Below are 24586 nucleotides of genomic sequence, written 5' to 3'. Positions count from 1 at the left end.
TCTTAACTAAGAGCCCTTGGCAGACAAATTGAGAAAAACAACAACAGAATATTGTTCAAAATTGGGGTTTCTCAAAAGGCAGGGGTATTGCAGCCTCTTCTTGTTTATTGATCCTGTTATCAGTGAAATGCAAGTCACCTCTGTGAAACCACAACATTAGCTACAACCATAAGAACATAACTAGCGAATAGAGATACATTGTATAACTACATACAGGGTTCTCTCAAGGAATTTTCTGACATGGGCCCTTTATCTCAAAATTACACGCACACTTGCCCATACAGCACAATGTTAAAATGCACCATTGTCTTTGAAAATGTGGGCCTTTTTTTAAAATTTAGAGGCAAAAGCACAATGTGCTGTATATATAACATGAATTGGAAAGGTCTTAATTCCAATTTGAGGACATTGACTGACAATTGCTTCATACTTGGGGCCAGATGTCAGCCTCTGAGCAGGTCTAGATGAATCCCTGAAGTATTTCAGTCACATCATTGCAATCAGCCTTACTGCATTGTTGATTGAGTGAGTGAGTGAGTATGGTTTTACGCCATTTTTAGCAATATTCCAGCAATATCACGGCGGGGAACACCAGAAATTGGCTTCACACATTGTACCCATGTCGGGAATTGAACCCGGGTCTTTGGCGTGATGAGTGAACGCTTTAACCACTAGGCTACCCGACCGCCCCACAGCATTGGTGAAGAAAGCCAGAAGTGACGCAGGTCACAACCTTGAAATCAACCAAACAGGTAGGGTGCTGATACATCATGATCTGTGTAAATCAGCAGATCCTGGTGCCTTAGGGTAAAACACATCAGGTAGTCAGTCCTCCGACAATAGGTCCATGTGATCTAGAGTTGTATGAAACTGTCAAAGATGACTTGGAAAACGTTATCAAGGTCCAGGTCAGTAAAGGTTAACATAGTCTGTGGACCAACACTCCTGCCGAAGCCTTCACCACTGCCTCCAACAAAGTTTGCATGTTGTGATACTCACATGTTCAACCCAGAGTTTGCCGACAATGATGTTGTGTACACAACAGTTGACATTCTGCCATGTATACACCTCGTTGTGTCTGCAAGGAAAACAGTGAGTGTAAAAAATCATGTATTTCGGATCATACCTGAAACAGTAATATGGTCAAGGGGAGATAATCTTCCTGGAAAACTCTCCCGGACCAAGCAGTGATTATCCACATACCTTATGTAAACGTTTAGTTCAACCTCATCATTTGGTTTTACCCCAGTGCATCATCATATTCAGTTGGGAATAAGTATATGTTTTCATACAGCTCTTTCACACAACAATGGGTCCAAATGTCATAATTTCACCTTTTGTTATTGAAGATTTGGGGTAGAATAGGTCTTCAGTCACCAATGTTTGCCATAAAAGGTGACCATGCTTGTCGTAAGAGGCGACTAAAGGGATTGGGTAGTCAGGCTCGCTGACTTGGTTGATGCATGTTATCGTATGCCAATTGCGTAGATCGATGTTCATGATATCAATTACTGGATTGTCTGGTCCAGACTCGATTATTTACAGACTGACATTATATAGCTGGAATATTGCTGAGTGTGGCGTTAAACAACAAACAAACAAATCACCTTCTGTTATTATAATACAACATATACTCTGAGAGACACACAAGTGATCAATATGGTTTGCATTTTGACTTAGATGATGCTGAGGAAAAGAAAAGACAAAAATGTTGATAGTAAGGCAAACTTTTGTCGAAATCGGTTACTTGAGTCCGGACCAGCTTTTTCTCGCTGTCAGAGGCCCAACAGTGTCCCAATGTTTTGAATCATTCCTTGGTTTCCTGTCCCAGAATCCACTATTAACAGACTCCCATTAATTAGCTTTGATATTGCTGACGGAACGCAAACATTTGCTCACACTTCACAAAAAGGATACTTACTCTTTTAATTCTAATGTGATAGTCCCCTTGGGGTTGATCTCAACTGACTTGCCCCAGAACTTGAGTTTGGGGTTGATGGATCCGTGGAAGGTATACTTAGGGGAGGTGACGTGGATGGCGCTGACAGGAGGGTGGTGGCTGACTTGCTCCCCGACCAGCTTGTACCCCAGGTCAGGTCTGGAGGAAATACACAGGCATTAGTGTACAATTATTTAATGTGAAGTTTACATGACATACAGATCTTTCATTGGACAAGGGCGGGCACATGACCACAAAACTGAATTTCATAAGTGTATGAAGATGACATTTTGACTTTTATACGTTTTGTACGAGATTGAATTCCTGAAAGGATGTAAACACCGACGGACTACTTCCACATTCCTGGGGAAACCCGTGAGAATTCCCTAGCATGTACAAATACAGAAGTGTTGTTTCGGATCATTTAGACCCTTGAATCTTAAACTTGTTTTAGTATACAATTGGAAGATTCAGTGAGTTTGATTACATGCCTATTCATGAATATCCTTGCTACGACCACCCATAGTGAACAAAATGAAGAAATGCTCATCAGTACCCGATCTGTGTCTAGACTACAGTGCCAGTCTACAGCAATCTGTGAATTTACCTTAGTATCTTTTTGACACATCTCCTTTCAATGATCAGCCAATTGATCAATGATGACAAACACTTGTAACCGCCAGAGGTTCATTAACAACTGCAGAAACCTCTCCCATCATGTTTATCAGGTCAACCATTTTGATGTCTTGTACTTGATGTAAATGTATTACGATGGACTGTCAACGTGACATGAGCTTCATATAGCTAGAATATTGCTGAGTGCAGCGTTAAACAATAAACCAACCAACCAACCACTGCTACAAACTGGATATCCTGGATGTGTTGTGTTTTATGATGGTGAGTTATTTGAAAACATAATGCCATTACAAGAAGCTAATCTCACCGTTCCAACTCATACGTTTCCCCTAACAAAGGGTTGAAGGGTTTTCCTATTCTTTCCCAGTTGGAAGAAATTGCTGACACCGCAAAAGCTGCTACATACTGTAAAGATAAATTTACATATATGTAAGCCCAAACGATCTGAGCGAGTCAATAGCTGATCCATATAATACACAATTTGTTTCTAACAGCTGTTTGTTAAAGGTAACGAGTTACCTGAGACCTATTGATGCATCTTAAATCTTTGTATATCAACACTTCAAAAGTGATGAAAATGGTATCACACAGAGTTTTTCTGCAAGAACACATTTGGAATCCTTTTGTCATAAATTGTTAATGTTCATTCAACACAATCTCAAAAATACTTTAATCATTAAACCATTAAAATAGGATAACATATATCATAAACTCATTTCTCAATTCCATAGGTACAAGGTGCAGATAAGTTGGAATATATATGTGGCAGTAAAGCCAGAATGTTAAAGCTATAGATTTTGTCTGAAAAATCCTGAACAGAAGGGACAAAAATATTAATACATTTCAGATTATATTATCTTATTTGTTCTTCTGAAAGGTTATCAGAAGATGTTGCTACTTGTGATGTGTTAGTTAAGCTTGTCTCCCGTAAACCATTGTAACCTGTGACCTACTGGTACTGTCTTGCTGGGTAACCTAATGTATGCACAATTTAACATTCGGTGAAGTATGTTTGGGTATGGAACTTGTTCACATTTGCCATGCATTAACATGCTCTTACATATTTTGAACATATACAGCCACACAAATATTCATTTGATCTAAGTCCATAGATTAAAGGGACAGTATGTTGATGGTTCTGTGTGTTTCAAACTCATACATGAAATAATTTACTCGTGTGACGTCACATGCCAGATTCAATTCTCAAAACAAATAGCGCTCCACACAGTGAAGCACCGTGCAAAGTAAACTGACTTCAGTCTTGTTTTTTAATGGAAGGAAACTGAACTCGTGTTTTTCTAACAGATGAGTTCCAAAAGCTAATTGCCAGCTTGATAAGTTTAGAAGCCAGTCTTTATCAAAGACTTGATTACACTATAAATATGCCTCGGTCATATGAAGCCAATCACTCTCCTACCCAGAGTTCCTTGCGGCCAGCTGATTACCTCTGTCACTAGGGCTGGGACGAGTCCAAATTTACTACCCAGGTACCCACCACCCTATTACCCGACCTACTGTAGGTCTCAGGAGATGTCTCAAAATATTGATTGGGAACATTTTTAGCATAGCCCTGGCAAAACGTAAGTAGATACATGTATTTAACAATCTGGTCATTCATACACTGAAGTTGAATTAAGTTGTATCAAGGAATGGGTGCATAGTCAGAAAGAAATGCGAACATTAGTGACTTAAGTGTAACCATAGAGTTCTAGATAATTTTTATTAAACACTATATCATGTGACTAACCACGGGTCCGGGTAGTCCTGTGGGCTCCCGGGTCCTACTCAGTAGCCATCCGACCCAGGTACCCGTGTTACCCGTCCCAGCCCTATCTGTCACATCGTAACATCTTACACAGTCCATTCATCCAATCATCTGTTTTGTATCTGTGTCATTTTGGGCGAGTCTACTCATTTAGATTAACATACTTCATGAAATGTTCAACTTTCATTGAGAAAATATCCTAAAACGTGAAAAACTATTTCCATTTTCATACTTATCTTCCACGTCCTGTCATCGAAGCCCTACTGAGAGCTAGCGATACGACCACATTGATGTGTAAAGCAATATTGTCATGCACCTCACTGTTGTAGTTGTCGTATAGCTATATAATTATGAAAAACAATATGTATAGCGCACCGAAAGGCTAGCATTAGGCCTTCTGTGCTTATTTCAGAGTATGTATGTTTGTTTACAAACAAGGGAAAAGTCTGGTCACATGATAAGCGTACACCGACAGAAATGGAATAAAATGAGCAGAGCAGATTAAAATGGGGGGGGGTTATCAGCTACTGTTTACAAACAAAGCTTCAGAATGGTCAACGTCCTGTCCCTTTAAATACACTCATCTTTCTAAAAAGTAAGGGGCTAAATAAAGGGGAGGCCTGTGCATGTGTATTCCTAGGAGTTGGAATCCACTGTGTCCTGAATCCCCACATGGTGCCTGCTATCAAGTTAGATACCCTTGTTAACATGTTAACATGGGAGTGACCTGTAGAGTGACCTATAATGTCGTACCTGCATCCGCTTGACTGGGTCGGCCTGTCGACTGGCCTCATCCAGGAGGTAGCTGTACTCCATATACTCGGAGATTCGCTGGATGAAGCTGATTGGCTCGTTGAATATCACAGGCATAGTGATCTTGGACAGTTCCTGAAACATTGCCAAAAAATATTCTTATCAGTTACCTTGATACAAAGTACACCAGACTGAAATCTGTTATTTATATACATGTATGTCTTGAAAAGCTATTTGATTGAGCAAATTAATCAAAGTAACAAAGTATTAATTATGATTTACACAGGTCAGCCAGGGCAGAAACTCATCAGGACTGAAATACAAATATATAGTTCATCCCGTCAAACAGTAGTTCAAGAATGGTAAATGTCATGTCAGCAATATTCAATATATCAAGGCTATTTGATTGAGCAAATTAATCAAACTAAAGTATTACCGTATTGGACATAATAAGCGCCCAGGGTGCTCTCAATATTAGAAATAGGGGGTTCTTATTAGAATATTAATTTGGTGAAAAAAAAACAGTTGAAAGATAAATTTCGTGGTTTATGGTGACAGCCTGAAATGTTTATGTACGACAGATATATTTTTCCAGAATTTAATTGCTCATAATTAAGGGTGCATAAAACACTCGAGTGTGCATAATACACGAATAAATAAGTCTTGTGTACATTGATCAATCGGAAGGGGTGCTAACTGGGATTGTTCGCTAGCCAATATATCAACAAATATCGCCGTTGGCGCTTATTACGTCGAATATGGTAACTATAATTTACTCAGTTCAACCAGGGCAGAAACTCGTCAGGACTGAAATACAAATATATAGTTGATCCCGTCAAACGGTAGTTCTAGAGCGGTTAATGTCATGTCAGCAATATTCAATATATCAAGGTGACTTGTAAATAACAAACCATTGTTGATAGCAATACCCATGGCCCCCTATGTCAGGGTACGACACACGATCAACCAGGTCAAACCAATTGCCCAGCAAATCATCATCTTGGAGACCTATTTTGTTCCGGAACTGGGTGAGAGTTTTTGTTCAATGACTAAACTTCTGGGTGTAGGTCAAAGGGCTTGTGTTTCTGCCTGATAACCATACCTACGTTCATCATTGATTCATTGCCTTTGATTGGTTTTGTTATAATGCAAGATCAATTTTATTTCTTATATAACTGATTTTCTATGTCTACATGCCAAGAAACAACTGGCATAAAGAAAGGTGATAAGATTGACTTAAATGTCAGAGCCAATTGCTTTTAAGTAGTTAGCATAATTTTCAATACAACAATATTTTTATGATTAACTGTTTTAACTACAAAGAATATTTGGTTGCTTAACTTGGGATTTCCTCACATGGCAAATGTTGCAGTCAGTTACACAAAAGACACAAAACTGCATTTAGGGTTGAAAAATATTTTAAAAAATGAATCTACTTTCCAAAGAAAACTATTTGACTGGCCTTATGAATCGTGTACCACTTTGTATCATTCTACCAAAAAAGTATACAACAAGACATTTGAATCACATTATATTTCCTAAGGATAACAAAACTGTCTCCGTACATTTCAAGCCCTGCATGAAACCTACACCCCACCTCTGGGTCTCCCACCTCGTTCTACACATCTATCATCAATGCCATGGAGATCACCTTTGATTTGGGAATCTTCATCAAATATACCAATCAGCAAATAGAAATATTCACAATTATTTCTCATCCCGTTAACAGCGCTATCCAATTAGGTGACCACACAAGGGATGTTATGATGACAAAATGTCCCCTGTTACATCCCGAGCTGGAGTCTACAGTACACATGGTCGACCAAATCCTTCAATCTTGACAGCCCGGGCAGCAGGGACAGGCCCAATCAATGCCCACCTCACTTTCTTTACTCAACCAATAACAATCTCCATGGTGCTCAAGAGGCTGTGGCCCTTGCCGCCGATACTTGCTCTGTTATTGCGACTATTTATTACAAAATGGGAGGAAGTGCTTCTCCATACACTCCCCCTGCAGATTACTGGCAAGCATCTTACAGAACAATTACAACTGTAAGCCGATTGTGGGATATCTGTCTGAACCCTGCTTAGGCAACACTTGTTATGATTAGCAGTCGGTAGTGCAGTGGTTGATGTGTTTGCTTGTCATGGACTCTCGTAACTCACGGAAAGGCTCCTGGACATGTTCATGTGATTTTGTATTATATTTCATACTGTAGTACAGAGGTGTGTGAGTGAGTGAGTATGGTTTTACGCCCCTTTCAGCAATATTCCAGCAATATCACAGCGGGGGACACCAGAAATGGGCTTCACACATTGTACCCATGTCGGGATTCGAACCTGGGTCTTCGGCGTGACGAGCGAACGCTTTAACCACAAGGCTACCTGACCGCCCCTACAGAGGTGAGACCTCAATAAACTTGCATACTCTCTCTGAGTGCAGCGCAAAACAGGCAAACAAACAAAGCATCATTACTAAACCTACTTTCTTGCCTTTGTACTTTTGTATGTGCACATCCTATTGAAGATTGTATATTGTTGTGACATAAACAATAAACAAAACTGCTGCTCAAATTATTTTTTTACTCGAGTGTTTATATTAAAGGTGAGTTGAAATGGAATTTCATAGTTGCGTTCATGATTATTGCACTTAGCAACGCGTATGCACGTGTGTGTGTGGCTGCTTGTACTAGTCTGGACTGATGCCGAATTTATCGTGCTTGCCCACTGAGATACCATGCCGCAGTTTAACATGAGTACCCCACTCAGACACACATTACTGACTCCGAGCTGACCAGTCCTTGTTTTAGCCCCTTAATGTCGAGTGCCAGACGGGAACAAGTACTGGTACCATCTTTTAACGTCTTTAGGTATGACCCGGCCGGGGTTTATATTAAAGGGTCGTGGAACTAGTTTACCAAATTGAAACACCATGCCTCACACTAGACTGGGTGGTTACAATGTGCTATCTGGCTGATGGTGTCATCATCCAGCCCCCATAATGTGGAGTGTTGCTCATGCTATCAACCACTAGTTTGCATGGTTTGACTAGATAATAGTAGTCAACTGTAAATGTTCTCATATTCTGCAGACTGCAGGACAAAACAGTATGCAACTGACCCTATCGCAGTTACAGACAAGCAGTTTTAAGATAACATACAATAGGGCTGGGACGACTACAAATTTACAACCTGGGTTACTGACCCTCTATTACCCAGCCGTACCCGGGTACCTGCTGTAGGTCGTAAGTTGGGTACAAAATGTTCAATTAGGAATTGTTTTACCAGAGCCCTGGCAAAAAGCGTTTTTGATATAGCATAAAAACATCTGATTGTGCATACACTGAAGTTGACTAAAGCTTTGTCTTGACTCAAACATTTAAAAGTTAGGGAACCATCCGACCAGAGTATCCGAGTTATCCATCCCAGCCCTAACATACAACTTCACTCTCTAAATTCTGTGAAACTGATACCATGTTACAGACACTTGTTTCATTTCCTAATTAAGAATGGTGATAACAGACTACTTGTATAAACCTATTCCTGTGAAGTGATCAACACTATCTCCCGCCCTGCTCCACACAACTGCAATGGCTGCTGAGGACCCACCTTGGACATGAAAGTGATTTATCGAGAACCATTGAGGGAGTGAAACGAAAAAATTGATTGGCCTAAATTTGTTCCTCTGCCCTGACCGCCAAAAGCCTGAAGAAATCAATCTTCTCCTAAATTTAGTTTTCTTCACGAGCAAACTTGTCTACAGGAATAACAGACATCCCCCTGCTGGCTCCAAGTAGCTCCACGCTCTGTGCAACTATCAAACTTTGTACCGAATTTGAAGAAAGCAATCAAGCAGTATAGGATCCAAATTAATGGTCTCATCACATCAATAATTCAAAAAGTACCACACGTGACAAGAAGACCTCGCTGCTTGCCCGGATCAATGGAACAATCCAAGTTTTTAAATAACCCTGCTAGGCAGTCATTCCTGTTCCTTGGCATTGCTTGCAGTTATGATACTTATGTCAATTTGGGCTCTGATAAAATCAATATACATCATTATCTTGTTTTTATCTTTGTGTGATCTTGGGGGCAATTTCTCCCAGTCTAGCCTACAGCCCCTCTGCTGCCGCCAACTCTGTATCTAATAATCCAGGGTTATCGAAAGTATGTATCAAGGAGCCATTGTTATTCACACTGGTAATTGCTTTCCCTGTAAGAGGAATATGAGGTACATGGGGACGTTATGTCAGGTGCCGCTGCCACAGCTGGAGCATAGTATGATTGCACCAAACTCTGATTGCACAGCAAATACGAAGCTAACTGTGTATTAGACCTTCTGCATTTCTTGGTTTGTTTTTCATATCCCCCAGGCCTAAATTAACATCCTGCTTAGAATTCAAAATAGGTTTTGATACTTCACCTCCTTGCCTGTCTGAATAAACATCATTCTGTTTTGAAAAACATGAACACATTTCCCAGTTTCCTGAAGCCAAATCCTTGCGGTATTTTATCAGAAGGATATTCAAAAGAGGGAAGACATTTGGCCTTTAACTTGTCTTGCATGCTCTTCAGTTTATCTGTAATTGATAAAACATGAGGTTTTGGTTGACGTCACAAAACCTGAGGGAAGCAGTGACCAAGCTTGTAGAATTAAGGGCCTTAGCTAAGGGCTAAGTGAGTGCACAATGTTGATATATAGATATTATTATCCGAGCATGTGTGATTTTACGAAACAAGTGTAAGAATTCTTGTATTTCCCGAGTGAGAGCGAGGGTATAACATGAATTGTTACGCAAGTTTCGTGAAATCAATATTGCATAGATGCGAGTGTAATAATTTCTTGATTACCCATTATTTCTTAATCTTTTTGAGCTCTCCCTTCATAAAAATGCACTGATCACAACTGCCGTTTCAGAAAAAAACAATTGCCGAACGACGTCAACAGTCTTCAGCCATGACTTCATTATAGAGTGGCATCATCCGATCTTACTTCACAATAAGATTCGAACGAGGTCAACAATGAAGTCCGGATGATGTAAATAATACACTGGCGAGTATGAAGTGATTGTTGCACGAGTGCACCTACAAGTTATGAACTCGGTTGTTACTTAACCCTAAGGGTAATATTATAACTTACAAGCCTTTGTTGTGACACATTAGATTAATGAGGACTGTAACTTTTGATTAAGTTTACATATTCATTCTAGGGCATTGTTTCAGTTTGAACATGCTCAGAAGTTCACTGATTAATCTTTAAAAGAAACAAATGCAAATTTAATTATCAATTTCATTTTCAACTTTGCCGTTGCTAGGGCATAAGATAAGATTGACTTTTATTGATTATACACTTGAAACCCAAACAATGATTTCAAACCCAGCATGGCGTTTGGCTCCCAAGGTAATGGTCTTCAAGATGATGCCAACCCTGGAGTTGTTTAGTGATGTCAGTGTGCTTCAGGGAGACATACCAGTATTTTATGTTACGCTTAGAAAAAGTATTTCTTATTAATAACAGTTCTGTATACGGTGTAAACATGCTGCCAGGTTAGATTCTAATTTGTATTTTCTGTTGTCAACAAAACAATTTACTACCGAGTTGCCATCTTCATCATGGTCACAAGCCCACAAAGAAACGCCACTATAGTGAGTGAGTGAGTGCGTCGGGTTTAACGCCGCTTTTAACAGTGTTCCAGTTATATCACGGGGTGTCAGCTTAAAATGTGGGAGGAAAGCCCAAAGTGATGCAGGTCTCAGATGTTTACAACTTCGGTGAAACCCACAAGCACGGGTATGGTGCTGACGAACTAGAAACATAATCGGGGCAAACTGGGATTCGAATAAACAATCATAGGTTTCTGGTGTGCCCAAGGGGCGCAACTTTGCACAGCGAATCATGGTGCCTTAGACGACTGGGCCGACGGTGCCCCCAAAACGTCACTATAGTCCTTCCTGAATTTTATTAGACTCTGACTAGCAGACACTAAATTAGAGCCTTGCTGCTGTTCTAAGTATTAGACAATCTGATCAAGCAACTAACTTTCTCGTGTTTCCTAAGATAAAACTAAGTATTTTGTTACTATAAATAACAGCAACAATTAAATAATGGAAGACAGTACGTGGTAACAAGCCAAGGTCAAACACCAGCCATTAGCCGAGGAGCCATCCTTGATCCGGAGATTGCAATACCAGCAATGTCCCCATGCTGAATCTTCAACTGATGTTTCCAGGTCCCATCACAACAGTTTAATGAACACAGAAGTAAACCGCAATTACCAGGCAACATGCTTCTGTATCACTATGGTTACACGGAAAACATGGTACTGGGGTTTCTTTGAATCCTGCATGAAGTGGCATGGGGCCAGAAGTTCATTTGCAATTGATGTCTCATCATAGTTCACTCCTGAGAGTGCGTGGGTGAGTGAGTGGGTGGGTGAGTGGGTGAGTGGGTGAGTGGGTGGGTGAGTGTGTGAATGAGTCCCTGAATGTGAATGAAATTGTAACATATCGTGGGAGGAAAGTCCAAAGCGATGCAGTTCAAGCACACCAAACATGTTGGTGGAACCGACAAGCACGATGAACACACTGTGACACGCCAAGGATCATTAAGATGGCAATTCTAAATTTTTAATTCAGAAGCAATACTGATACATAAAGGTATGAACATAATTTTTACTCATTCAATAAATACACAGCCATCCCCGATGGGGTCCCGGATGCATGCTTCGGGGCAGCAAAGACATTTCACAAGTATGTAACATTGAACACATGAAAGAAATCACTTTTTAAAATCACCCGATAGATCGAGCATGAAAAAATGATATTGTGATATATATCGAGGAAAGAATGAACCTCAATTTACCGATATACCAGTAATACCTCACACCCTTACTCAACAATACATTGAAGTTTGACCTTTTCAATTCAAATGTGCCCACAAGAATATACTTTTGATCCATCTTGGAAGCCAATCAATGTCACAACCACTAAGATAATAGGCAGTTGTAATGTATGCAGCATGCACTTTCTTTTCATTGATAATATCCTCCTCCATGTCAGAAATGTTAGGCTTGTTTAGAGAATCAAAGCTTGTTCCATGTGTTTGTCCAGATTAGCACCTGTGCGTACTTCATTTTTCCATTTGCTTGATCATGTTGAAACAATAACATGTTTGTTGATAAATTGTGATTTCAAAGTGTGCCCTTCAAGCACCAGAAAGTTACTTTAACTACGCTATGGGCACTCTAATACAAGGAAAACTGATTCAAATCAGCTTGGAATTTATTATGAATCATTGGACTTGTTGGTCATAACTGGTTTGTTTCTAAATTATCAATCACTGATTAATCAGTTACTGCAACGAATATTTCCAGAAATAACATGTCAAAGTGCCTACTTTATCACATTTAGTATGATTTGAGATTCCACAAAAATCTTATTCCAAATATGAAACTGCCTGAATCAGTGAATGACTACACATAAATGAACACATTCGTCCGCCATTATGTATGTAGTCCAATGTTTGTTATAATGAACGGTGTTACATTTAGGAGAAACCTTTCATTGTAAATAACATTTTCTCCAAAATCAATTATGGACACTTACAATCCATCATTGCACTGCTAGAGGGAAGCCAATAAATCACGATCGTAATCCATCATTGCCACATCAACTGTCAATATTCCAGCTGCATCATCCAGGTCTGGAAATAGTTGAGTCGGCCAACTAAGCAGTGGTTGATGGGCAACCATCTATGTTGGGGTATGATAACATGTACCCAAGCAGTTAGGTCAAACACTGTACTTGATATTCTGGACCTATTACCCTCTGTCAGTGATAGAAACTAACACTTTTAGCCCACTAGTCCTTACAATGATAACATATAGGAAAACCTTTAAGAAGAACAAATTTCTATTACGAGACCTCAACTATTGGGCAGTTTGACAAGGTTGGTTGGTTGGTTGGTTGTTTTACGCCGCACTCAGCATTATTCCAGCTATATGACGGCGGTCTGCAAATAATCAAGTCTGGACCAGACAATCCAGTGATTAATATAGTGAGCATCGATCCACGCAATTGGGATAGATGACATGCATCAACCAAGTCAGCGATCCTGACCACCCCATCCTGTTAGTCGCCTTTTACGACAAGCAAAGTCACCTTTTACGGCAAGCATGGGTTGCTGAAGACTTATTCTACACCGGAATCTTCACGGGTCCAGTTTGACAAGGACTGTAGGACTTGTGTAGAGCTGGGACAGGTAACTCAGGTTCACGGGTCGGGTGGGTCCTAAGTAGGCCTCGGGTACCTGCACCTGTGGTTAGTCACGTGATCCCAATCAGACATTTTGTACCTATCTCTTGAGACCAACAGCGGGTACCCAGGTAGGGTCAGGGAATAGGGGGGTGGGGACCCGGGTATTGAATTTGGACTCATCCCAGCCCTAGACTAGTGCCAATTCCTGAAACTGCTTGTGAATACTCTTTTATGAAAGATTAGCATTTCCTGGTAAAAGATAATGTCTACATGACCTTCCCAAGGCAAGGGAGTTAACTGACTGTTAAAGTCCAGTTACCACCCTTGCTTAACTAGGCTGGAATTTCTGGGCTCAATCATAGCGCTACCAGAGGCTATTACGAGTTATGTCTCTTCCATGTCCCTCCTACTGACCAATCAGATTCCACCTCTCATATCACTTGCATTTGCTTCAACCAAAATGGCGGCAACCAGTCAACACGATCGGATCGATGATCAAGATATATATTGTAATAAAATGGGTGTACTTGGCGAAGTGCATTAAATCACGTAAGCACCTTGATAAAAAACGTGAAAGATTTGGGAAATATCTGTTGACGCCGAGTTGGAGGTACACATGCTTTGCAAATCCTGCAATCGACTGTTAGTCCAGACAAAATATAACTCCATAATTCCAGCCATGTTTGGCAAGGTCGGAAACTGGTTTTAATAGTCTGTTAACTCGCTTGCCTCAGGAAGATGGGTATTTCACAACACATGAATAGTTTCTTCATTTGATACATGGTTTGTCAGCTTCATGCTGGAAGAAAGCCCAAAGTGATGTAGGACTTCAATGTTTACCCCTGAGCTTGTTTGTATGTTGCTTACTGCCACAATCAGCAATATTCAGCTATATGACGGTGGTCTGTAAATAATCAAGCCTGGACCAGAAAATCCATTGATTGACATCATGAGCATCAAACTACACAACTTGGATATGACAACATGCATTAAGCAAGTCAGCGAGCCTGACCACCTGATCCTGTTAGTCACCTTTTACAAGCATGGGTTCATAGTGACTCGCAGTGCCTAAGACGAATAGGTCCCACACCCCCCTACACACACAAACTCTCTCACTCTCTCTCTCTCCCCTAATCCTAATCTCCAAATCTCCTAATCTCCAAAGATGAGTTACAATATTTGGTATGCATATCCCAGTTTCCCCGATCCAAATCTATTTCTCAAAATATCCTCATCACAACTGCATCCAGAACCAAACCCCACACGGTGTCTCCACCCCACTGTAACAGACATATGTAAATATGCATTTTCTACATAATTAGTTCTCACTCCAGACACCCTGCATGGATAATACAAAGTGATTGACACCTTGGACTCAGCTCACTCCTAAATGGAAGACAGCATCAATATTGGATGAAGTTGGCCTCCAATCAATATTGTCTGTTGCTCACTTTTTGAAATGCTGCACTTTCTTCTGCATATGAATGCTTCACCGTGGCAATACAGGCAATATCCACGAAACTGCAAGTATTAGCACAGCATGTGGAGAATGAGTGTTTTGCGCGAAAACAAGTTTAAACTTCTATCTCTGTTCAACTTATACTTTATCATTACATGCCTAAATTACAGCAATGTGTGTTCATGTTTTATTTCCAGTCCCACTAATCTAAACTCCTTTCTCTGAACCTAATCACAGCGGCTTCAGGAGCTGAATCTAACACTATACTGTGTCTCCATCCCACTGTAGCAGACATGTCAAAGTAACCAGCAGCACATGTGATACATAATTGAAGTCTCACTTCAGTCACATGAATGATTCATGGTTCCAACAAAGGCAATATTCCAGAGATTCAGGTAATGTTAGACTATCATAAGCCATAAAGACTGTTGTGTCCATCATTCGATTTCAGATCAAAACAAGACCTAATTTCAATATCAAAGCATTAGGTTTGTCTAGACTCGGATTGGGGTTAACGACGATGTAGACTTATCTCAATGCAAACCTGAGGATCCAAGGTTAATATTACTCTCATATAAGCCAATCACCTGCATGATCTGTGTTCTTAATTCAGACAGTCCTATTGAGACTTGTAAACAGATAAATCATCTTCTACATCTCCAGGGCTCGCATTTGGGTAAACCTACTATAACCACTGGATCCAATCCCATGGTTCTCGCAATCTCAAATTATCTGCCCTTGATTTTTATTCGTCAATTTGATTTGCTATGCAATTTAGTCTAACGGACCAATCAGAATGCGACTTACAAACCAGCCTCAATGTTGGGTTGGCGACATCAACAACATGGAAGCAAGTCCCATTGACATGATCGAGGTAGCAAGAAATTCAACACTGAAAGACTGTGTGCTTCTTCATAGACATATTCTCATAACAAAATATTTCATCCTGTTTATGGTGCTTGCTACAAAGGCGGAAGTCATACTGTTGTGCGAGATTAATGGACAGAACACGGTGCCTTCATTTGCTTAGGATGTTCAAAGGAGCTGTGAATCTATTTAATTAAATACAGAATAATCGTATCTTTTAAAAATTCATTGTGAATTACTTTAAGTTTAATAAGGAAATTAGATTCTTGTATTTTAACTTTTAAAATGTTTAAGCAATACCAGAGATAGTGAATCATTAAGAGCAGTGAAATGATCCAAAGTGTATTGATCATTAAAACAGACACAAAATTTGCCCATATAGATTGTTGAGTGGGTGAGCAGAGTGAATGGAAGCACCTTAGTAGACTGAGCTACCTGTGCCCCGGACAAGGAGTGAGTGAGTGAGTGAGTGAGTGAGTGAGTGAGTGAGTGAGTGAGTGAGTGAGTGAGAGACGGATGGGGGTATCGGTGAGTACGTGTGAGTTGGAATTAACATCGCTTTTAACAATATTTCATTTCAGTTACCACAGTGCCTATTACGAAGTTTATTATTAGAGTAAAAGGAAGAAATGAAGCAGGTCTCAGAAGTTTACCACAACGAAGGATCATAACCTTGGCGGCATGATGACACACTATATCATCCAGGCCACATCGAGAGCCATCTGCTAGGGCGGTCACCCATCCAACTTTCAGCCATCATGTGCAGCCATTAAGACTAACAGTGGCCATTTCAGTTGCCTCTTACGACAAGCACTTGTCAGTGGGAGGAGATGGAAGCAGTAATTATGAAGCAAGGTAAACCACGTCCCATCAATCAAGCCTGTATTTATCTCTGGCCCATCATTACACGGCTCCTCCACAAGGACACGGAGGAGGACTGAACATCGTGCAAAAACTGGGACATCTTTAAACTTGTCTTTCATTAATAACCACAAGGGCACGGACAAGTTCCTGTCTCATCCTGTTTCAAAAGGAAGATTGATACAAAGGTGTTCATGTTCGAGGTATTTATGTGATTTTTGAACACTGGACATATTGAAGGACCCTCCAAATCTAATTGCTGAATGTCTGCTGAAATGACGCAGTGAAAGTATTTGACCCTCGTGCAAAATCTCCTCAATGTTAAAATGTATCCTGCAGGCAAGCCTAAATATCCCATTTCTGATAGATTCTGACAATGTTATTAAGTTGGCAAATGCTGTTACAGGTTCCATGCTGTGTCGTAAAAAAAAGAAATTAGCAAATTGTTACCATGTTGCCCCAAGAATTCCATACCTTGAATATAATATCTTGTCTCAATCAGTCTTTATCACTATTCTACCAAGTACTAAAACACCAGCCAATCTACATTTATTTCCAGAGGCAAGTACATTATCAAGTGATGGCCTTTGAACTCCCATGAGACATATCCAAAAGAGTTTGAATCAATTGTTTAGGTTTGCCAAATACAGCTCAAATTAGGGCTGGGACGGGTAACTTGGGTACCTGGATCGGTCGCGTACTGAGTAGGACCTAGGTACCCACAGGAGGACCTGGACCCGTGATAAAGTCCGGTGATATATTGTTTGATGACAAAAATGATCTGGAACTCTATGGTTACACTACAAGTCATGTTTGCATTTCTTTCTGACTATGCAACCATTCCTTCTTCCTTTTATATGTTTGTATAAAGATAAAACTTCAGTCAACTTCAGTGTATGTATGACCAGATTGTTTAATACATGTATCTAAATACGTTTTGCAAGTGCTCTGGTAACAAAATTCCCAATCGGACATTGTGTATCTCTTTAGACCAACAGTGGGTACCCGGGTAGGGTCGGGTAATAGGGGGGGTAGGTACCTGGGTTGTAAATTTGGACTCGTCCCAGCGCTAGCTCAAATGTCTGTGAACACGAATGCCCCGATATGCTTTACAATGTCATAATATTGTAGTGGTGGTCACTACACATATATACCTGGTATACGTTAGTAGAAATTCATGATCTTGTTCCGTTCTAATCATCATTAACATAACTTATGGATAAAAAAGTAATGTTTCTATCCGTGTCAACCCATGATAAAACCAATCTGCCCTTTTTGCATTCCAGCTCCTGCATGTACACACAGCAATAAAAACAGTCTGGCTGCTCATTGAACACCCAATAGAAACCGAGAACTAGAACACACGCAGCCTGATTACCACTACCCGGAGTACAAGGAATTATTGGCCGAGATACCATGGAACCATGACCTAGTAACCTGTTTTGGGGCATCTTCTGGTGGAGCAACATGAGGATTTCTTCCCCAATCTCATTGTCATCATTGTGTCATTACTGTTCTCAGATGGTACCTCCTTTCAGTTAGTTCCAGTTGTGCCCTAATATCAAGCAATTAAAAGTAGATTTCCGGCAATGGTCTATTTATGAACTGATCAATGACTATTGATTCCTGCTTCCCCACAGTGTGTGTTTTGCTGCTAGATTTGGCCAGCAACTCGGACTGTGAGCCACCTTGTCACTATTAACAGGCCTTGTTGCTAACCCCTTCTGCCAGAATATCTCCTCACACAGAATTAGGCAAATCATGTTTGATTACAAACTAGAATATAATAAACCCATTATTGAATTTCCATCCTCTCTTGACCTGTTGACGCCTTCCTGGGCTCCTAATTCAATCCAGGAGACATCCATGGCATCATTCCAGCATGTATGTTCCAAAGTTGTACGATGGAAATATGATCATCTTATTTCCTAATGTACTATTCATGTCAAGTCAATGACCTGTCTTATGACTTGAAATCAATATTTCATTGCATGGGGATAAAAAAACAAACATTGGAATCAGGTCTTTCTGATCGCTGATAACTGATCATGACCTGGATGAACACACAACATTCAAGTCTGTATACACTGCTTCAAGGTTACCCTTATATTAAAACATCCAGGAAATCGAGGATGGAATAGGTCACCACTACCCATATTCATTGTAAGCTTCAGTTATTATGAGGGGGCACGGGTGGCCCAGTCGTCAAAGGCGCCGCAATTCACTGTGCAGAGTTGCGTCCCAAGGGCACGCCAGAAACCTATGATTGTGTGTTTTCCTCCCACATTAAGCTGACATGCTGTGAAATAACTGGAATAGTTAAAAGCTGCGTTAGACATAACTCACTCACTCAGTTATTATCAGCGAGTATGGTATTATGATACTTTCAGTAATGTCATGGCGTGGGACACCAGAAATGGGCGTCGCACATGGGGGTTGACCACTGGCCTTTGGCATAACGCTTTAACCACTAGGCTTCCTGAACACAATGTGCCACTTGGTTCATGGTGAGTCATTGTCCCGAAAGGGGCAAATTGTTGCTCATGCTATCAACCACTGGATCCCAGAGATGACAATTTTGAGGCCACTGTGATCAACGTGACTGTGGTGCAAAACAGCATCCACTCTCCATTCAAAAACATGTTAGTCATCATGGTCATATGCATTGAAATGAAACATCCACTACAGAGAATATTCTGTACAACTGCAATCTTCTTGCTTCCTAGAATTTGACAATAAAACTACTATTGGACCATGGCTCAATGTCTGCAAATTCTGAAATACTCATCTAACACTCATTGATCAGAGAGTACAGAAAAAAGACAACAGTGTGTTTCTTTGCATGCAGTTGAAGGAATAGGATTTGTTTCTTTGCATTTGGATTAATGGCAATATTTCAGCTATAGCATGGCAGCTAGACAATAATCAACACTAGACTAAACAAACCAGTGATTGACATCATGAGCAAATTCCTACACCATCAAGGTAAAATGACAAGCAATCTGGGTGTTCTCTAGCAACATATGCTTGTTGTAAAAGGCTACGAATGGGATCGGGTGGTCAGGCTTGCTGACTTGGTTGTTGCATGTCATTATATCCCAGTTAAATAAATGGATACTCATGATGTCTATCACCACATTGTGTTGTCCTTACTCGATTATTTACTGGCTGCCGCCATACATTTGAAATAATGCTGAGTGTGGAGTTAAACAACCAGAGCTCCAGATAAGCTTTTGGTGTTGTGGGTATTTTACCCATGCATTTTAAAATCATTGGGTATCAGTAATTCTATATGGGTATTCAAATTTCTGTTACCCACTAGTTTTTACACATGTGGGTATTTAAGTTAAATATCTAAAAACACTATTCATCTAGTCCCTGCAAACTGGTGTCGTGTGGGTTCGAGAGCTTTATAGGACTCAAAAATACCACAATACTTCCACAAGAAAGTGTGATGGCAAATGATCAAGGTTGACGGAATGCCCCTTTATAATTTCAAAATAAGTTGCTGATTTGCTAAACGAATACGCAGGGTTACTTCACAATATTTTGATGATACGCACAAGTTTTATTTTCGTAGCATATCTGTAATGTTCGTTGCGTATTTGATACACTTGGATTTGATTTTACTGTGTATTTCTGCATTTCTGATGCGTATTTTACGCAGATACGCAGCTTATCTGGAGCTCTGACAACAAACAAAATGAAACCAAAAAACAGCAATCCCAGGTTACTGGGGACCTGAAAGGACACTCCGAATCACTCAAAGTAGATAGATCTACAAGGGTATGCTTATTTATCATTTTGATGACCATCAGAATCTTGGAAAGGACACATTTTGGCAGCCAAGTTGCACATCTAGATTGAACACTGCATTTAAATTTAAAGATCAATTCTTTTACAAAGTTTGTAGATTGAAAGCCATCTGGTTTTTGTTTCAAAGAATCTCTGACTTTCTTCATTTCAAATCATTGATGGAGGACATAAAAAACAGGTCATCTTTCCAGGGAATTTTCCCTTTTCGGAATGCAGGTTGTCAGAAACAAAATCTGTTCTTTATTTAAGCATCTTTGTTTTCAGTCCTATGACCATAGGCTTCAAGTAATCACAAGATGTAAGTTCTGCTATATATAGTGGCTTACAAGGTGTTCAGAAAAGAACAACTACATCAGGGCAAACACCATGAGCAAAGTTACACAATCAGCCAGATTGCACATGCTAACAACCGATACTCCATGACAAGTGTTCTCATGATTGTGTTGAAAGATTCAAGTAGTGTCAGCTGTATTTCAGTATATTGTGACTGCTAAGACAACCATGAGGTAATTGAAGAAGACAATCATGTATTGTGCCACAACATTTCAGTCTAGACTAACCAACAAAAGTAACAAAAGTGTAAAGATAAGAATAATACTGCTTAATGTTAGTTCTCAGAAAATAACAATAAACTGGAAGATTGTCATCTTTATAGTAACTGGAACTTCCGACAATCAGGCGTGCAATTTTTCAAAACTGACTGACTGTTTGCAAAACAGGCCGTCTTTGACTGTCGGGCAGGCAGGTATTTTAAACACTGCAATAATGGTTGATTACAGTGAAGACGTTACAATAGCGCTGCATGGGCATGAACGAGAGAGCCCTGGTCACGTTCCCCAAAGTGATGTAAGCGCTGTGTCTTAAATTCTTTGACATCAATTTATGGTCGTGTTAGTGCCAAAATAGTTTTGTGGAACAGGACTGGGGACTTCTTGCACAAAGCAATCTTAGCGCTAAGACGATTGTAACTCCCATTTTTTAACACAGACTTACGACAATCGTAGTGCTACGATAGCTTTGTGGGTAAGTCCTAGTAAAAATCAGCCTTGATGACAAACATTTTCAATGGCGGTGAGACTGACCTTTCCGATGCACTGCTTGAGTATACTCCAAATACTGAACTCTTGGCGGGAGAACATAGGCACTGGGAGGCGGACTCTGAAACATGACAAACACAGGGCTCAACACAACGAAGCAGTCAGTGTACTGGCTGTCACAACACTTGGAACATTATAAGGGCTTCATTGAAGGTTGGTTGGTTGGTTTGTTGTTTAACGCCGCAGTCAGCAATATTCCAGCTATATGATGGCGGTCTGTAAAATAATCAAGTCTGGACCAGACAATCCAGTGATTGATATCATGAGCATCGATCCACGCAATTGAGATCAATGACATGCATCAACCAAATCAGCGAGCCTCACCACCTGATCCCGTTAGTCGCCTTTTACGACAAGCATAGTCGCCTTTTGTGGCAAGCATACGTTGCTGAAGACCTATTCTACCCCGGAATCTTCACGGGTCCTTGATTGAAGTCCTTTTACCAGGTGCATGTTGATATGAAAACCCAGTTGCACCAGACAAAATAAAGTCGCACTCCCATAATTTTATCAAAGATGAAACATAGAACATAAACTGAAAAGTACATCTCAGATCTCTGATGACTGTGTCATGATTTTACATAAATACTGCTGCAAAACATAAAAGGATGTGCACTTATAATAAAGGCCCCACAATCTGATGACATTAAGCCCAAGAAGAGATTACAAATTACACATAACCCAGTGATTAATGATGTAGTATGGTGCATAAAGCTTAGAGGTATTCACCAAAGACAGACAGTTGTGTGGAGATGTAAGGGTTTGTAAGACACAAATTTGAATTTTTTAAAATGCACTAGGTGCATGTAGAAATAAATGTTAGGTCGCATTTTTCAATAATAGGTTGCATGGTGCATTTATCATCCAAAAATGGCTGGCTTGGGTGAGATCAAGCGGTATCTACATTGTAGACATCGCTGCAATGAAATTGCATCACAATGCTTTGCAGACCATTGTGATATCATTGGTTACCATGACGTCACAATCAAATGACATCACTAATGGCTCTGCGACTGAAGCTGTTAGCAGTACTTTTTACACTGAAGACACTGCTCAATATTGTCTACAAACTGAATAAGTTGGAAGAATGAGTGAGTGAGTTTGGTTTTAGGCCGCTTTTAGCAATATTCCAACAATATCACGGCGGGGGACACCAGAAATGGGCTTTACACATTGTACTCATGTCGGGATTCAAACCCGGGTCTTCGGCGTGACGAGCGAACGCCTTAACCACTAGGCTACCCAGCCGCCCCCTGGAAGAATGATGTTGGATGATAAATAAAATCTCACCGTTGTGTCTTTTGATATGAAATATATCAACACTTGTTTATAAAATGATGGTGCTGTCAAATTAGAAACACAAAGGATTCAAACCGATCATAGGCTTCTGGCATGCCTAAGGGATGCAACTCTGCACAGTGAATTGCAGCACCTTAGTAGACTGAGCTACCTGTGTCCCGGACAAGAAGTGAGTGAGTGAGTGAGTGAGTTGGGTTTGACAACACTGTGTTTTAGTCATGGGATGGCATCTGAAAGCCCAAAGTAAAGGAAGACCAATGGACATGATGGATGCCTTAAAGATGTTGAGAAGAAGAAGTTTTGTTGACATAGGTTCTGGCCATAGGAATAGTGCTAGTTTCTAAGCTCGTAAGTCATTTGGGATCCTTGGTAATATCCTGATGAGTCATTTTATTTTTTATTACCATAATTACTGCTGACCCTCAACATCGGGAACGCCTCTCTTCATCAAGATCGGACTAACCTCCCATTTATGGAGATCACCTCAAGTGAACGTCCTAATCAGTCAATCATTCAAGCAACATATCTGATATTTGAATATATCAAAAGAGGAATGTAGACAGTCCCTTTCTATCTTAATTTAAGAAGAAGCATTGCTTACATATAATAGTTACCAGGGTTACATACAGATGTATGGAGATTACAATGTGTTCTTTTCAAAACGGCATTGTTTGGGATTCACAACATCCCCAAGCACAGAGGAACAAAACAACTCTGCCAAAAGGCTGATCTCTGAGACTTTCAGGAAGCATTCTTTTCTAATGTTTGAGAATGAGTTCATTTCCTGAAGAATTGAAGTAAACACCTAACACCAATTCACCTTTGGTCAACTTGAAAGTCTTGCTCATCGTATTCATATTTTTCGTGAAATTTGGTAAATCTTGCTTTTTTCACTCATTTTACCAATCCATTTGTACTTGATCATAATATGTGAGCAAACCTTGAAAGGAAAGAGGCCATAAGAAACAAAAAAATTCACAAATTGTCTCATCTTCCCAATAGCGAAAACGTGAATACAAAATCATAACAGCGTTAGAAATTGGCACTAGTCCTAAAGTCCTTGCCCTAAAGTCCTTGCCAAACTGCCGAATAGTTAAGGTATCATAAGGACAAGTAGAAATTTGCCATTATTAAGGGTTTTGCTATATGATATCATTATAAGGACTAGTGGACTATAACAGTTAGTTTCTATCACTGCATAATGATATTATTCCAACGGAGCACTGCATTTGTCCGCGTTTCAGTTCACAGGCCACATCTGTATTCAAGTGCACCCCTACGTTCAGATACAAACACTGTCAGCTCAGACGGTTGTCAGGGACTGAATACTAAACAAATCATCTCCATAACCATCACGCTGACAGAGGGGTGCAAATCATGCCCGTCATTAGTTGTCAGGAAACTATCCCCGTCTGCTGATTGTATGAATAATCCATGCACCCATAACTCCCCAGTAGAACAATCAGGCTCGTGTACTCCATGTAATCTCCTCAACACAATGATTTAATGATGAACTGAACATTGTACAACCCTGATGTGCATGCAAAAACAAAGAAATGATAAACTCCACAAAATGTTTTCTCAATTAAGCCAAATTCATCAATTTTGCAAAGGTAAAATAAAATAACATTAGCTGTGTTGAACTAAAAAAAATCACTGAACATTAATTATTTGTAATCTTATCAACATTCTTAACTCCTCTCTATTTTGAATGAGGGGCGTGGGCGGCCCTGTCGTCTAAGGCACTACAGTTCACTGTGTAGATGTGCGTCCATTAGGCATGCAAGAAACCTACGATGGTTGGTTCAAATACCAGTTTGCCCCTGATTATGTTTTTAC

At 40.1% G+C, this 24586-nt stretch overlaps 1 protein-coding gene across 1 annotated transcript in view; it reads right to left on the bottom strand.

Annotated features, from left to right (window-relative positions):
• The window catches only part of LOC124149646 (oxysterol-binding protein-related protein 1-like), a 116166-nt gene that overhangs the window by 13823 nt on the left and 77757 nt on the right, over nt 1-24586 (bottom strand). The window contains exons 17-21 of the mRNA XM_046521377.2: nt 21434-21509; nt 5094-5228; nt 2883-2980; nt 1922-2098; nt 1000-1078 (exon numbers count right to left, since the gene is read on the bottom strand). Of these exons, the coding sequence (XP_046377333.2) occupies nt 1000-1078; nt 1922-2098; nt 2883-2980; nt 5094-5228; nt 21434-21509 (565 nt within the window). The remainder of the gene's footprint in view (nt 1-999; nt 1079-1921; nt 2099-2882; nt 2981-5093; nt 5229-21433; nt 21510-24586) is intronic.

This window comes from Haliotis rufescens, unplaced genomic scaffold (assembly GCF_023055435.1).
Source record: "Haliotis rufescens isolate VD_foot unplaced genomic scaffold, xgHalRufe1.0.p SCAF_1, whole genome shotgun sequence".
NCBI lineage: Eukaryota > Metazoa > Mollusca > Gastropoda > Lepetellida > Haliotidae > Haliotis > Haliotis rufescens.
Note: the sequence above shows the minus strand (reverse complement) of the source record. Positions and strands in the feature narration are given on the sequence as shown.